This window comes from Phalaenopsis equestris, unplaced genomic scaffold (assembly GCF_001263595.1).
Source record: "Phalaenopsis equestris unplaced genomic scaffold, ASM126359v1 Scaffold234726, whole genome shotgun sequence".
In the NCBI taxonomy this organism is placed as follows: Eukaryota; Viridiplantae; Streptophyta; class Magnoliopsida; order Asparagales; family Orchidaceae; genus Phalaenopsis; species Phalaenopsis equestris.
In genome coordinates this window covers 82,540-98,051 of record NW_018252630.1, presented here as the reverse complement: position 1 = coordinate 98,051, position 15,512 = coordinate 82,540, and the positions used below count along the sequence as shown (strand labels likewise).

At 32.6% G+C, this 15,512-nt stretch overlaps 1 protein-coding gene across 2 annotated transcripts in view; it reads left to right on the top strand.

Annotated features, from left to right (window-relative positions):
- Positions 1-1,299: 1,299 nt before the first annotated feature.
- LOC110039002 (alpha-1,3-mannosyl-glycoprotein 2-beta-N-acetylglucosaminyltransferase-like) overlaps positions 1,300-15,512 on the top strand; it is a gene marked incomplete at its 5' end in the record, with an annotated part of 58,253 nt that continues 44,040 nt past the window's right edge. The window contains 13 exon segments of one of the 2 annotated variants that reach the window (XM_020743933.1): positions 1,300-1,353; positions 12,459-12,535; positions 12,661-12,706; positions 12,777-12,839; positions 13,836-13,902; positions 14,265-14,333; positions 14,420-14,489; positions 14,585-14,646; positions 14,722-14,812; positions 14,887-14,980; positions 15,047-15,109; positions 15,195-15,233; positions 15,311-15,481. In XM_020743933.1, the coding sequence (XP_020599592.1) occupies positions 1,300-1,353; positions 12,459-12,535; positions 12,661-12,706; positions 12,777-12,839; positions 13,836-13,902; positions 14,265-14,333; positions 14,420-14,489; positions 14,585-14,646; positions 14,722-14,812; positions 14,887-14,980; positions 15,047-15,109; positions 15,195-15,233; positions 15,311-15,481 (966 nt within the window). 2 annotated transcript variants of the gene reach the window in all.

The window sequence follows — 15,512 nt, the reverse complement described above, 5'->3', positions numbered from 1 at the left end:
ACTTTCAAATATAGAAGAAATTAGAATCATCTCGATGTTGTGCGCTTTTTGAGACGCTTTTCTTTGGCCACATATGCATGCTATAGGAACTGAATTTTGCTTTCCTTTTCTTCTAGACTGCTTCTAGAGTTTTCCTTGATGCTTTAGAACCTGTATTAGCTGCTGTTCTTGTTCTTCATTTGGTTGTTCTTGGTGTTTTTTCTAATCAAAGTGCTGTAAGTGCTCTTTTGGGCATGTTGATTGCAGTTTTTCCTTGCTATGCTAAGGGTGCAATATGGAAGTGTGCAAAGGGCTCATTGGCTTCCATGTTGGCTTTATCCTTTTCTTTTGATAATTTCTATACATTTGCCTTTTTGATGGCTTACCATTAACCATCTAAGTGAGCGTGGGATTCACTTGTTGTACTTTACCAATTTGCACTTCTACATTTGCTACCGTGGCCTACTTTGTCTTCATCTTTTGGTAATAATTAGGGATGGAATCAACATCCATAATTGATTTGCTGTGTGTTTTAATATTGCACGAGTTGGCAATGTGTTTTAATTGTTTTTGATTGTCTTGATTACCATTTTCTCCTTTCTCCTTGGATATGATGTTATACTTCGAATGTTTCTACTTCTTGTCTTAAGTTCTTAGCTGGATTTTGAGTTTTATAGCCATCATCTTGACCTAAATTTCATCAATCAAGGTTATACTGGAGCAACTTCAATTCCTGATGAAGGTTATAATGCATACTTACCTTAAACTTTATCAGCATTGATGTTTCTTCTACAACTATGTCTTGGGAAGCATGCTTTGGAATTAAACAATCTAGTCCCTTTACAAATTACTTGAATTCTTGTCTCAACTTTTTCTACAAGATCCATTTCTCTCGTTTTTGGATGATGGTGTAAAAATTTTCTTTTTGAATGTGCTCTAAGTTATCCCAGTGAGATTTTGGCTCCTAGTCATATGCTTCATCATTGAAGGGTTTAATTAGATAGATTCAATTGGGTGAAATTATCTTTTGGATATAACAGCACCTACAAGTAGAAAGTCATGATAATATAGCAATGAAATTGGAGAAGAGAAAGTGTCACTATTATGAAGTTTATTGTGAAGGACGAGGGTTGGTTGTAGCTTTTTATTGATATAATCATTTTATAGTTTGAGGATAGAAGTAATTCAATCTTTGGCAATACATTTATCGTTGTATTTGTGAGTTATTAAATTGTGTTTTTTTTCTCCTTGTTTCTCTTTGATAAATATTTGGCTCAAGTCTTTTTATATTTTACCTCTAATGTTGTTGGCTTGTTTCAGGAGTCAAGAAAGAGGAAGAGCATGCCATTAATCCAAGGTTCTCAAGTACCATCTGTTAGTGTACTTCTTCATTAATTGATATTCTGATCTGTTAGAAAATACGGAGATTAATTCCATCTAGTTACATAGCCCCTTTTCTATATAAGTTAGTATCAAGCTTTGATTTTTGCTTGTTTTATTGACATTGAGATTAAATCCCACAATAGACTCATAATTATTTGTATGTGGCCAATTTAGTTTCAGAGTATCACATTTCGCCAATTTAGTTTATTGGCTATATAAAAATGATCTAAAACTAACTATCATCTATAATTTATGATATAAAATTAATCTCAATTTTGTCTTGTTTAACAAAATAGATCCCAACTAGTCTTTGAGGGACTATTCTGGACAATTTTGTATAGTAAATTTGAGGAATGTGTTTTTTGGTATTAAATTGCCATATATATATAATTAGGAGATTATTTTGGAATTTAATTCTACCCATTCACATTGTGAGGAATATTATGGCTTTTACTTCATAGTAAGTGCATATTCTAGTGACTTCTATGCATACAATCTCTGTTTGTGAGTTATCATGTTTTAAATTTGCAAATCTAGAAGCTTGCCACGTAAACTAGATCAAGAAAGTAAACTCTTTAATACTCTATCCTGATTCTCATTGATTTTATGACTTATAACTTGCTTAGACATATTCAAGTTTTTGTTCTCTTTATGCTGTGGTTATTCTTTTCTATCTTTTATATCTATTTTTTCTTATTATAGGTTATTTGGAGAAGTTTCTATGTGGTTATTCTTTTCTAACCATTTAAGCTTTGCTTTGGGACCAATACATCTAACTAAAGAACTAGTTTTGTATTTCTATTTTATACAATGCCAAATGACGGATCCTTTTGCCGTAAGCTTCTCAAATGACGGATCGTTTTGTATTTCTATTTTAATTTGTTGGATCCCAAATTTTTATTAGAGGATCAAAAATTCAAAAGCCATGGGTCAATGGGCAGGTACAAATTTGTTTGAATTTTCTTCTTTTTAAAATTAGTTTAAAAATTTTGACAAAAAGAAAATTGAACCTAATTTTTTCTAGAATTTCTACGAAGTTGGATGTCTTAAGATAATGGTGTTATATGTGGAAGCAAAAAAATGTCACAGTCAATGTGGTTGGTAAATAAATGATTTGGATGAGAAATTTCTTGAAGGAGTTGAGAATAGAACATGGTAGATAAAATTTATTTGTGTGCTCTTGAAAGAGTTGAAAGCGAACATCTTAGATTATATTTTGTGTGTCATAAACCTCTATACATCTAGTTAAGAATATAAAATTTCATTTTCAGACAATATATATTTAGCTAAATTATTGTTTTATCTGAGGCTTATTAGAAGAGTGTCTTAATTGAGCATAGTATAAGGAACTGTGAACCCATCTAATATGCATATAAAAATAGTTATATTTTATTGGAAGTTTTGCAAAGCATCAGTTAATCTCGATGAATTATTGAGAAGAGAAGCCATAAAAAGTTAACTTTTATAAATTAATTCATAAAAGGAAATGATCTCAACATGGGAGATTGTTTATTTGGTGGAGCTCAAATTTTTTTGAGTTAAGCACATGATTCAAAACAGATTTTTTATGGATTAATACAAAAATATCTAATTTTTTTTAAGAATCACAAGTTTGTTACAAAATCTGTTATCATGGATTAAATTTAAGTTAAGTTATAAAACTAATTTTTGTTTTGAATTTTTACCTCATTAACTCCTCTTGGAGGCTTGATATTTTCTTACTTATGTTGGATTATATCAGGGATCGACTTTAAGCCCATATCTTTTTGCTTTAGTTATGGATGCTCTTACTGGACATTTACAAGAGGATGCACCTTGGTGTATGCCTTTTGCTGATGATATCCTTCTCGTGGATAAGATTAGAGAGAAAACTCAGGAAAAACTTGAATTATGGAGGTCCATATTGAAGTCTAAAGGCTTTCATTTGAGTAGAACTAAAATTGAATACATGGAATTTAATTTTAGTAGTAGTAGCTCTAGTGACAAAATTGTAACTATGGGTGATCAAATTATTAAAATGTGTGAACGCTTTAGTTATCTCGGGTCTATTGTTCAAAGTGATGGTGATATAGATGGGGATGTTATTAGTCACAATTATGATTGCATTCGCAGATGATATCCTGATATATTCTATAGATGAAGTTGGTCATAAAGGTCTTCTGCATGTTGTTTTGTAGGTTTTGAAAGAGAACAAACCGTATGCTAAATTTTTCTAATGGGAATTTCGACATACAAGTATAGCTTTTCTTGGCAATATTATCAGTGGAGATGATATATCTGTTGATCAGAATAAGATCAAGGCTATTGTAGATTGGCCAAAACCAACTATTGTTATTGAGGTCAGGAATTTTCTAGGTATGACTAGTTGTTACAGGAGATTTGTATAGAGATTTTTATAGATTGCTTTGTCATTATCCAAATTGACTCAAAAGATAGTGAAATTTGATTGAACTGATCGTTGTGAGGAGGGTTTTAGAAGCTAAAATCTTAATGTTTGTTCTAGTATTGACTATTCTTTCATATTCAAATGAATTTCAAATTTATAGTGAGGCCTCATTAAAAGGATTGGGTTGTGTGCGCATTCAACATGGAAGGGTTATTACCTATGTTTCAAAGCAATCGAAGAATCATGAAATAAATTATCCTACACATGGTTTGGAGCTTGCAGTAGCTTTGTTTGTACTTAAGATATGAAGACGCTATTTGTATAGAGTCAGTTGTGAGATATTTACTTATTGTTAGAGTTTGAAGTACATCTTTACTCAGAAAGAGCTGAATCTGAGGTAGAGGAGGTAGTTGAGGTTTATTAAAGATTATGATTTGAATATTTAGTATCATATGGGGAAGACAAATGTAGTTATTGATGTGCTGAGTAGGAAGGCTCTTGATAGTTCAAGTTGGTTGATTACTTAGCAAGAGCAACTAATCATAAATATAGTAAGACTTGAGTTGCTAGTGATTGACTATAGCAATGAGAATATAATTCAGTTCAATTAGCTAACTATTCAATCTATTTTAAAAGACAAAATCAGAGATTCGTTAGCCATAGAAAGCAGCGTTCAGAAAATCTCAGAGAATGTTAAGACTGGTTTGGATAAATTTATGATGGATGAAGATTGTGTTTTAAAATATAAAGACAAGGTTTATGTTCCAGATGTTAATGAATTGAAGGAGAATCTAGAGGAAGCATGTTTGTCTGGTTATACTATTTGCCCAATGAGTAATAAAATGTATCAATAGCTTAAAAAAAAATATTTTAGTAGCCCAAATTGAAGAGGAATGTCACAAAATTTATGTTTAGATGTCTTACATGTTAGCTGGTGATGACAAAACATAGTGCCTTGGAGGCTAGTTACATCTATGGATTTTTGATTGGATTGCCTAAGTTGCGATAGAGTCTTGTTGCTATTTGGTTAATTGTTGACATATTGACTAAGTCTGCTCATTTTTGCCTATTGCAAAGACAAATCCCATTGAGAGGTTAGCCAAATTATATGTGGATCAAATTATAAGGTCGCATGGAGTGTCAAAATCTATTATTTCAGACAGATGTGATTTAATTATAGATATTGGAAGAATCAAGAGGTTTTGAGCACACGATTGACTTTTAGTACAACCTTTCACTCTGAAATAGTTGGCCAGTCAGAAAGGATTATTCAAAATTTGGAGGATCTATTAATGTTATGTTTCTTTGACTTTGATGGAGGACAGATAATACATAATTTTTTAATAGAATTTGCTTACAAATAACAATTACCAGACTAGTATTGGGATGACTCTATATAAAGCTTTATATGGAAGAAAGCGCATGACACCTTTATGTTGTGTAAGAAAAAACAAAAAAAAAAGAGCTGACTTTGTTGGCAATGCTACTGAGAAGATTAGACTGATCACAGTTAAACTATTGGTAGTGCAAAATATGTAGAGAAAATATTCTGATGTCAAGCATAGACCTGTTGAGTTTTAGCTTGGAGTGTTTGTTTTTATCAATTTAGTCCTTTAAAGTGTGTGCAAAGATTTAGAAAGATAGAAAAATTAAGCCCAAGATATATATAGGTCCATATGAGATTGTGGAGATGATTGGAAAATTGGCTTATAGATTGGTTTTACCTGCTCATATGCAGAGAGTACATAATGTCTTTCATGTATAATTTCTTAGGAAGTATATTGCAGAAGAGTCTAATGGAATTACTGTAGATTTAGTGGAGATACAACTTAATTTGTCCTATATGGAAGAACATAGAAGGATTTTGGATTATGATTTTAAGAAGTTTCGTAATAGGAAAATTTCATTTGTGAATATTTTATGAAAGTATGGATCGAAGAAGGAAGTTCACCTAAGAGAATGTTTCAGATATACAAAAAAAATATCCCTAACTCTTCAGTTAAGGTATCTTTACTTTTATATTAATCATTTCAAATTTGGGACACAAATTTTTATGAGGGGACATTATAATAACTGAAATTTTAATAATATAATAGTAATAATAATGTTAGAAGTTATTAGTATTGATTTATGTCAGTTTTATGCTATTTCCTATTTTATATTAGAAGTTATTAGTATTTATTTATTTCCTTTATGGTTATTTCTTATATTATATATTTTTTATTTTATGTCTATTTTTTATGTTCAGGTAGTTATTATGAATTGATTAATTGTAGTCTTGGAGATATGGGTGTTATGTTTCTCTTATTTTAGATTTCATGTAACTTGTATTTATACCCTCTTTCATATTAATAAAAAAATCCACTAAATTCTCAAAACCTACATGATATCAGAGCCTTGAAATACTAGAGTTTTCGATGGAGGAAAAGATCTCTTGTGCCGGGAACTTCCTATTCCTCGCAACCGACAATCTTTTCTTTGTTATAGGCCCCTCCTTTGCCTCTCTCCCTCTCTCCCTCCACGACCTAGTCATTGGAATTCTTTGCCGCAACTAGTCGTCGGAACTTCTCTCCCTTGCAGTCTACTAGTCATCATAACTCTCTCACTACAGGCCCTGACTGCCATAACTCCTCTCCTTGCAAACCCTAGCCGCCGGAACTCTTTCCTACATGAACTAGATGTTGGAACTCTCTCCTTGCAGGTCCCTAACTGCCGGAACTCCTCTCCCTACAATTCACTAACAGCCAAAACTCCTTCCTGCAGTCATAATTCCCTGTTGCAGGCTCTTCTCCGGTCGAATCTCTCACTGCAACAAAGGGCGTGATTGATTCTAGGGTGCCACCGTGAGTTTCATTGTTTGCTTTTCTGTCTCATATCTTTGCTGCTGTGATGTAGGTTTAAAACTCATATTTTTTAAGAAATAAACTGAAGTGAAGGATGGGGCAGAGTAATTGGGAAGCTGATAAGATGCTTGATATTTATATTCATACCTATCTTTTAAAATGGAATTTGCAAGCTATTACGAAATCCTTTATGATGCAAAGGTTTCAATGGATCCTGTTGCAATCGATGTTCCTAGAGGATTTCTTTTTGCGTTGTGGTATGTGTTTTGGGATATTCATTGCAAGGGCAAATGATAAGCATTATGAAATAGATTCTTCTTTTATAAAGTTTCAACAAATGAAGCTGAAGAAATTGCAACGCCAATGTCAATTACAAATGCAACAATATCAGATCATGCCACAAGGTCATCATCAGTTGCAACAAAGTGCCTTGACCGGCAATATGCATGAAGTTTGTGCAAAGAACTCTTTCTTATTGGATTTTGGGGTATCTACAAAACTTATTGATGCTAAAATGGACTTGCTTTAAATCAATAACTAAAAACTTTTTGAATGGAGCTTTTTTCCACAGCAGGTCTTTCAGAGCATTTTCTCGCAGCAGGCTATTCTTTGGAGTTTTTTTTCTACAGCAAGCCCTTCTTCGAGCTTTTTCCTGCAGTAGGTTTTTTTCCAAATCTTTTTGTACAGTAAGACCTCCTCCAAAGTTCTTTTCCTTGCAGAACATAACCTACAACTTTCCTTGTAGATTCTCTATTTCTCTGCAGTATTATCTGTGGCATCCTTTAATTTACCTATAGGAACTGCAGAAATTGCAGTCAAAGCAATCACAGTCAACTAGAAGTATTCCGAAATGTCTTTGGGATGAAGCATTCAAGTTCTATCTCACAAAATATCTTTCTCACCCATTGTATGATGATTTCAAATCCAAGTTGAACATGATTGACACCTATGTTTTAATTTGAGGGGGAGTGATTGATTTATTTCCTTTCCGATTATTTCTTATTTTATGTTAGAAGTTATTAGTATTGATTTATTTCCTTTATGCTTATTTCTTATATTATGTATGTCCTATTTTATGTCTGTCATTTTATCATCATGTTGTTATTAGGAATTGATTAATTGTAATTTTGGAGATATGTGAGTTATTTCATTTTTATTTTAGAATTCATGTAACATGTATTTATATCTTCTTTTATTTCAATAAAAAATTATGTTAAATTCTTAATACATACAAATAATAATAATAATAAAATTGAATTGATGGGATTGAATAACCGTGTTGATAGTTTTACTTAAGGAGGCTAACTCATTTTAGAATCGAGAAAGAATCGAGATAGAGAGAGATCCAGAGTGGGAGAATGTGAGAAGGAAAAGTTTTGTGCGTGCTCTAGATGATTGGTAGAGAAGGAAGAGGGAAGAATAAGGAGGAAGAAGGGAAGAAGTCACCACTTACATGTGTGGGAGGCTTCGACTCTTGTGTTTGAAGGATGAAACCCTAACCGAGGGAAGAGTAAGAACCGTAGTTTTCGAGGAGAAGTCTCTTGTGCGACGTCACTGTCGTCTTGAACCCTAGTCGAAGGAGGAAGGAGCGCATATGGTAGTGCAGTCAGATCGAGCGCTCGACAAAAGAAGTGAAGGCTGCTTCATGTGTTGTTACCATGCAAAGTAGTAGATGAAGAGAAGCTTGAGCCCTAGTTGCAGGTTAAAGCAGCTCCAGTGCAAAGGAAGAATAAAGGAGGTAAAGACTCACGTGCAGGAAAAATTTGTGCGAGTAAGGGGCTAAATCGAGCCAAGCCTAAAGAAGGTAAGATTTGAAAAAAAAATAATTCAAGCATTATTAGTTTAATATCAAGTTTGATGGATTAAATTATCGTTATAGGTATTAAAGTTCGAGTTTATTAATTTATTTCAAAAATCTTAAATCAAGGAATGTAAGTTTTGGGGTCAGAAATTATTGATTTCACACAAGAAAGTAAAGCATGCGAGTAAGGAGATTGACCCGAGAAACTCGTTAGATAATTGTTGATGTTATTATTATTATTATAATAAATAATATAATTAGTTAAATTAATGTTATTAAATTTTTATTAATTAGGAAGTATTTAAGAAGGCTATTCAAAATTGAGATTGGTAAAAGATTAATGATATAGTGAAGTTGGGGTAAGAGTTATGCATTTGTTTTGTAAGTTGATTTAATTTAATGTCATTAAAAGTATATTGAATTTTCCCTGACTTAGAATCTTTGATTAGAATCAAAAGAGAGTTTAAAATCCTTATACTGGCACATTTGATTGATAGAGGTGAGACTAAGAGGCAGTGGAGGAATAAATTTTTACAGAGGTCACTTAAAGGCTAAGGTGAGTAATTACTTTCTTATATGTATTAAATTGATATTTAAGACTTACATTATTACTTCAGATACTTTAATAATTATATGCATGTTGTAAGTTAAAAGAATCATTGAAATGATGAAATGAAATAATAAAAAGGGAAAATGTTTATTCAATGACTTTAAAATGAGGTAATTAGAGGAAATGCATTGTAAAGCATTAAGACATTTAGAATTACCCCTAGATGGTACTAACAAGAGATGTGATGTACCCGTACACGGAAAAAAAAATAGAAATAATAAATGTGTACTTTCAAATGCAAAATTTTGCGGTTATCTACGGGTATAAACTTTTAAGGGTACCCGCAGATACAATTTTGAGAATACTTTTGGGAATGACGACAATCCATATATGATTTTTTAGAGAGATTAAAAAGGATAAATACTTAAATTGAAATGAGAATTGTCAAATTAAAAATAAAAGCTTGTAATTTGATTTATTAATATATTATACTTTCCTGAGACTCATGTATAACATTTGTATATTAATTTAATGCATAAAAAATTATAATTGTTGACTTAGTGTTGTAATTTATTCTTAAAATTAATGGTTTTTTTCAGAAAAAAATATTAGATTGATATGACTGACAGACGAGAGATGATTCATAGGAGAACTACCGTTGATAGGTATTATATTGTGTATTATGGTTGTAATTATTGTATTGTTTACTTTTGAGTAGTGATATACTGTTGTGTTGGTTTGAAATAATGTTTACTGACAGACTATGTTGTTGTCTTTGGATAATTTGATTTTCTGTGCAGTGTACCTTGTAGTTTCATAGTAACTCCTTTATAAATCAGAAGTCATGTTAATCTGTGAAAAGTTAAATGAAATATTACAATATCTAACTGTCTGTTCTCGTATTAATTAATTCTAAGCCCCTGACTAGACCGTGACATCAACACTTTAATCCTACAGGCTACAAGCACACCATCCAAAAAAATCCAAAGATACAACACTTCAATAGGGAAAAACAGGAGACAACTTCTCCACATATCATAAAGAAAACCAAAGTCTCCAAAAAACCAGCAAAATATAACTCATAAATAGTTTTCTAATAGAAATAACTTAATTAGAAAGAAGAAATTAGGAAATAAAGAAATATGAAATAAATAAAAAAATGAAAAAAATGTTGAAATATAACGCCATCGACGTGCTTTTGCAGCACTTTTCTGCATCTACGATCCCGGTATTGTTGATTTTGGGATACTCGGAATCCTACATTGATGGAATTCCTTGTTTCTACAATTTTGCGGGCCTGCCAGCTCCGATGTCAATAAAGCATTTGAGAGTGGTCCAAAATTATCAAAATAACACTATAAAATGTTATGCAAATATTAGATAATAAGAAGTTAAAAAAAAATCTAGTTAATTTGAAGCTTTCTCCCACTTCCATCACTTAGAGGGTCTTCATTATAATTATCTTATTTTATTGATTCCTAATCTCCATCATCTTTATTTGTATTAAAATCCTTTCATTTTCCCTCATCATCTTCAATTTCAATCATTTTTTTCCCTGTTCAATAAACTTCAATAAAAGTTTTATTTAAAATATTGACTATAATGATAATTCTAATTTACTGTATAAAATTTTATGCTAATATTTTTCATGTACTCTCTTATCATTTTTTTTTTGTGTTTTTGCTCTTTTCTCCATTAAGTAGTCATACAAACATTAGTTATGCTTCACAAATCTTCTGCCACAATTCTGAAAATTCTTTTGTTTCCAAGCGCTGCCTCTTCAAAAGCTATCTTTTTGGGCGTTAACCTTGTCAGCAATTTCCTCCGTTGACACCAAGTTGACACTGATTTCACCGTGGCCTCTCTTTCTCTCTTATTTCTCTCTTCACCATCACTCTCTCTATTCTTATTTCTCTCCTCCTCTCAACTCTCCACCCCACTCATTCTTTCTCTCTTCCTCACATTTCTCTCAGTTTTCTTCATTCTCTCTTCTCTTACTATATCTACCCCACCCCCTCCCTCTTTGACATCCTCTTTTTCTCTCATTCTCTTCCTCTATCCCTCTCTATCACCCCCTTTTTTCTCTCTTTCTCTTTCTCTTCTTTTTTCATTCTAAGTAGAGAGAAACCCAAAAAAGATAAAAAAGAAGAAAAAGAAATAAGAGAGGAAAAAAGGGGCCTTGGATTTGATCTCAACTTGTCATGCATTAGCCTATCAGTCAACACCATAAGTGCATGCAGATTTATAATTCAAAATCAAATTCACTTTGACGTTAATGAATCTATTTGCATCATATGATTTTACTTCATTCCGATGCGAGGGAAAATCATATGATGCTTGCCTTATTTTCTTGTGCAAATTAATAACCATATATGTTTTTAAGTATGGTGGGAAGACAATCCAAACACGTCTTTCTTGGCATGATGGGAGTAGGAGATTTGTGCCACTAGATAAGTACTAGGACGTATTTTTATTGATGTGACAAGGAAATCCTCTATGCAAGTTTTTAAGTAGGTACATGCATTTGTATACGCGTCTTTATTGGTGTGGTGTGAGTTAATATCTGGCGTGGTGTTTAGAACACCACACATATGCACCTTTTTTTTTTTGACTTGGTGGGCAGGCTTAGACCCCTTATAGATGCTCCATATGCGGGAGAGTTGTCAGGATGCTATCAAATTTCTCAATTAATAAACTTAAAATAGGACAAACTCAAATGACTGTATGAATTTTAAAATACAATTAAATTGGAATAGAAAATTGTAAAACAACCTTAAATGAATGCTTCCAATGAAGTAAATTGCGTTGAAAGAATTGAAGAGAACCATAATAGAATTCAAAATCAGAACTTGAATTGGACTTACAGGAATTTGATAATAAAGTTGAAAGCTCACTAATGAGTGCATTACACCCTAACTACACTAACTACTCTCTCAAATGCTCAAAATCCTCAATAACACTGGGTGATCCAAACATTTGGAATACAAAATGAATTAATTTAGTGCTATTTATGGATGGAAGAACAATTCTCTGGTTACCAAGTAGAGGAAACAAAAGTTAATTGCTCAGGTTATATATTCACTTAGTGTTTCTACTGAGTATGAGTATTTAAATCTTCATCAAGCAATACTAAAAAATTGACCAGGTTCAAGGAAATTTACATTTTCTATGAGTTCGATATTTAAAAAAAAATTCTAGAAGTAGTATTTTTTAGTAAAGGGCGTTACAAATCATCTTTTTCTTCATGAATCAATGGCCTAATTTTTATAAAAAGTGATCAAATTAGATCACAAAATTATTCATAGGTTAGTATTAATATCAATAATCTTGGCCTTGTATTTGAAAGTGGCAAGACAAGCTAATTATGTGGAGAATGTAGTCTGCTACTCAATCTCTATTTGTCCTTCTTGCTCCTCAACCCCTATTTTTTCTTTTTTTTTTTTTTTTTTTGACCTATTATTTGAGCAATTACTATTTGTCTATTTCTGAAAATTTGCACTGCTGCTTTATGTCTAGGAACCCTTAGCAGCTGTTGTAATAATGGCTTGCAACCGCCCCGAGTATCTTGAAAGAACAATTGAATCTGTCCTGAAGTATGTTCATTCTTTACATTAATTATATTCTTAGATCTTTCTTTTTTCTTTGTTAAAAAATAAATATCCTTTATTTAAGTAGAGCTCTCATAGCTAACAACTATATTAACGTTCATCTTTTCTAGACATAGGAGTTCAGTGGCTTCAAAATTTCCCATTTTTGTGTCTCAGGTACACACGCCTTGTTTTAAAGTGTTATGCTAATATTTTACTTCAATGAAGTGAATTTCCCTATTTCCAGGATGGAACAAATCCAGATGTAAAAAGGAAAGCTTTGAGTTACAACCAAATAAGACATATTCAGGTCTGAGATCTAATTGTTGCTGCTAAACTAGAAGAACTATTTTTCTTTTCATGGATCTGATTTCAAGTATGCATACTCTAGCGATAAACTTTGCAATATTTTTACTCGCTTCAGTTGTACAAGGTGATCAGGCCTCTCTTTACTGAAGACTTTTTTAATGTTGGCTAGATCTCTGCCGTCCTTGATAAATACTTATCATTTTAATTCAATGCATTATTTGATGTTAATTTAACCAAGCCTGAATTTAATTTTTGAGCTCAGCATTGCTAGCCCAAATGATTTGGATAAGACTAATAATGATGATAAGATGGGGTTAGATAAGTTTCAACACCAGAATAGTTGAAGGCTATCCTATTGTGTTATTCATTTGTGTAATGTGTTAAACCGAGGGCAAGGCCTACATTGGTTTTTAACTTGTACCTTTCTTATCTTAACTATCACGTCAATACATTTTGATAAACCTGAGCACAATACACAGAATTGAATTCATCTAGGCTATCTTCTTTGAAGTTTCACTACTTGCTAGGGCTCAGAATGCAGAATGTATTCTAAATTCTACTTACGAAGTTCTAAGTTTGACTAAAAAACACTTAGTTCACAAATTGCGTTTTTTTTGGCATATAGAAAAAGGTTTTTTTTGCAAAAGATCAACAGTCCATTTCTTGCCACAAAAAAAAAGAACTTTATATTACTCAACTTTATTTGTTTAAAAAAATCAGTTGCTTTAACGACTTGTTCTATTAAAAGATACTTTGATGTTGGCTCTGTCTCATGCTTTTGATCATTATGTGGAAAAATCTGCCAAAAGAAAAATATGCAAATGATGAACACATAAATGTTGAAAGAAACCTAGTAAGTCGCCAAGTGACCAATTATGCAACTTCTACTTCTATCTAGTTTTTCAATGATTCACTTGTCTACTCATTTTTTGATAATTTTCTGAGCGATTGAAATGTATTAGCCAGCAATGTTATCATCATTATAGCTCTATTGCAGCACTTGAATCTTCAGCCTGTGCATCCTGAGAGGCCTGGTGAAATAGTTGCATACTACAAGATTTCAAGTAGGTATCTTGCTAGGGTTCACTATGCTTATCTCTTCTGTAAATAATTAGTACCATACATATCTCCCTTGTATTTTTTTAAATTACACTTATATCTCATGTCTTTAGATATTACATTATCTGTTAATTGTAATCTTTCTTTCTAAAGAGTACACTAGATATTAAATCGCATATTAACCCCAATCCATTAAATGAGATCTTTAGAAATCAGTGTTTAGTGTAATTTCTGAGGGAAGATAAGATATATGTACTATTGCTCATCCATAGCCATCCATAGGGGGTTTAAACCCCCCCCCCCCCCCCCCCATCTTTTTTATCATTCAAACGATTTGTCTTGGACTAAGAGGACTTACACTTCCCAGGGCATTATAAGTGGGCCTTGGACGAGCTTTTTTTCAAAAAGAATTTCAGTCGTGTAATTATATTGGAAGGTATCATTGGCTTTATAAGCTTGTTGTTCTTGTTCGGTTTATGCACAGCCTTTTAAATTATAACTGAGCTTTTTGTTTCTTGACAGATGACATGGAGATTGCGCCAGATTTTTTTGATTATTTTGAGGCCACAGCGACTCTACTTGACAATGATAAGTATGCCCAAAAGTGACATATCTAATGGAATATTTATTACAGCTACAACTAACTATAAAATCACTGGTTAATCATGCAATAATTTACTTTTGAAGGAGCGTCATGGCTGTTTCTTCATGGAATGATAATGGTCAACGACAGTTTGTTCTTGATGCTGGTGAGCTCTGATTTGCTAGAAGCGTTTTTGTTAAGGAAATCTATTTGTCTTATTGAAGATATCATTTATCTGCAGAGGCCCTTTACCGTTCTGATTTCTTTCCTGGACTGGGATGGATGCTGACAAAATCTACCTGGGTTGAACTGTCGCCTAAGTGGCCTAAAGCATATCCTCAACTACTTAGTTTGTAATTTATGATTGCATGGTATTTTTCTGGAAATCTTCCTTGACATGACACACTTATTGGGATGACTGGTTAAGACTAAAGGTTGTACGTAAGAATCGCCAATTTATTCGCCCGGAGATCTGTAGAACATTTAATTTCGGTGAACATGTATGTATCCGCTTTATTCATATCTTTGTTTAAAAAATATGGCCTTTATATGTGGCTTCTTTTCAGGGTTCTAGCATGGGGCTGTTTTTCAAGCAATATTTGGAGCCTATCAAATTAAATGATGCCCGTGTATGTTCAAGAAGTATCTATTTTCTGTCTTGCCCCGACTTTTTTTATCAAAGATCTTATACTTTCCTGTGATTATTGGAAATAGATTAACTGGAAGGAAATGGATCTCGGTTATCTAAAGGAGGTATTTCCATTTTTCCAAGTGTCTTGCCGGTGCCTATGATGTAATAGCTGAATTTGCACTACTATGATGGATGGCAGGGAAATTTCTCGAAGCACTTTGCAAAAATAGTTGCAGATGCAAAACCCCTTTATGGAGCAGATGTCATCCAACAGGCTTCTAACATAGATGGAGATGTCAGGATCAGATACAGTGATCAGTCTGAGTTCGAGAGAATTGCACGCCAATTTGGAATATTTCAAGAGTGGAAGGCACGTATTTTTCTTTTCATGAGCTTGCTTT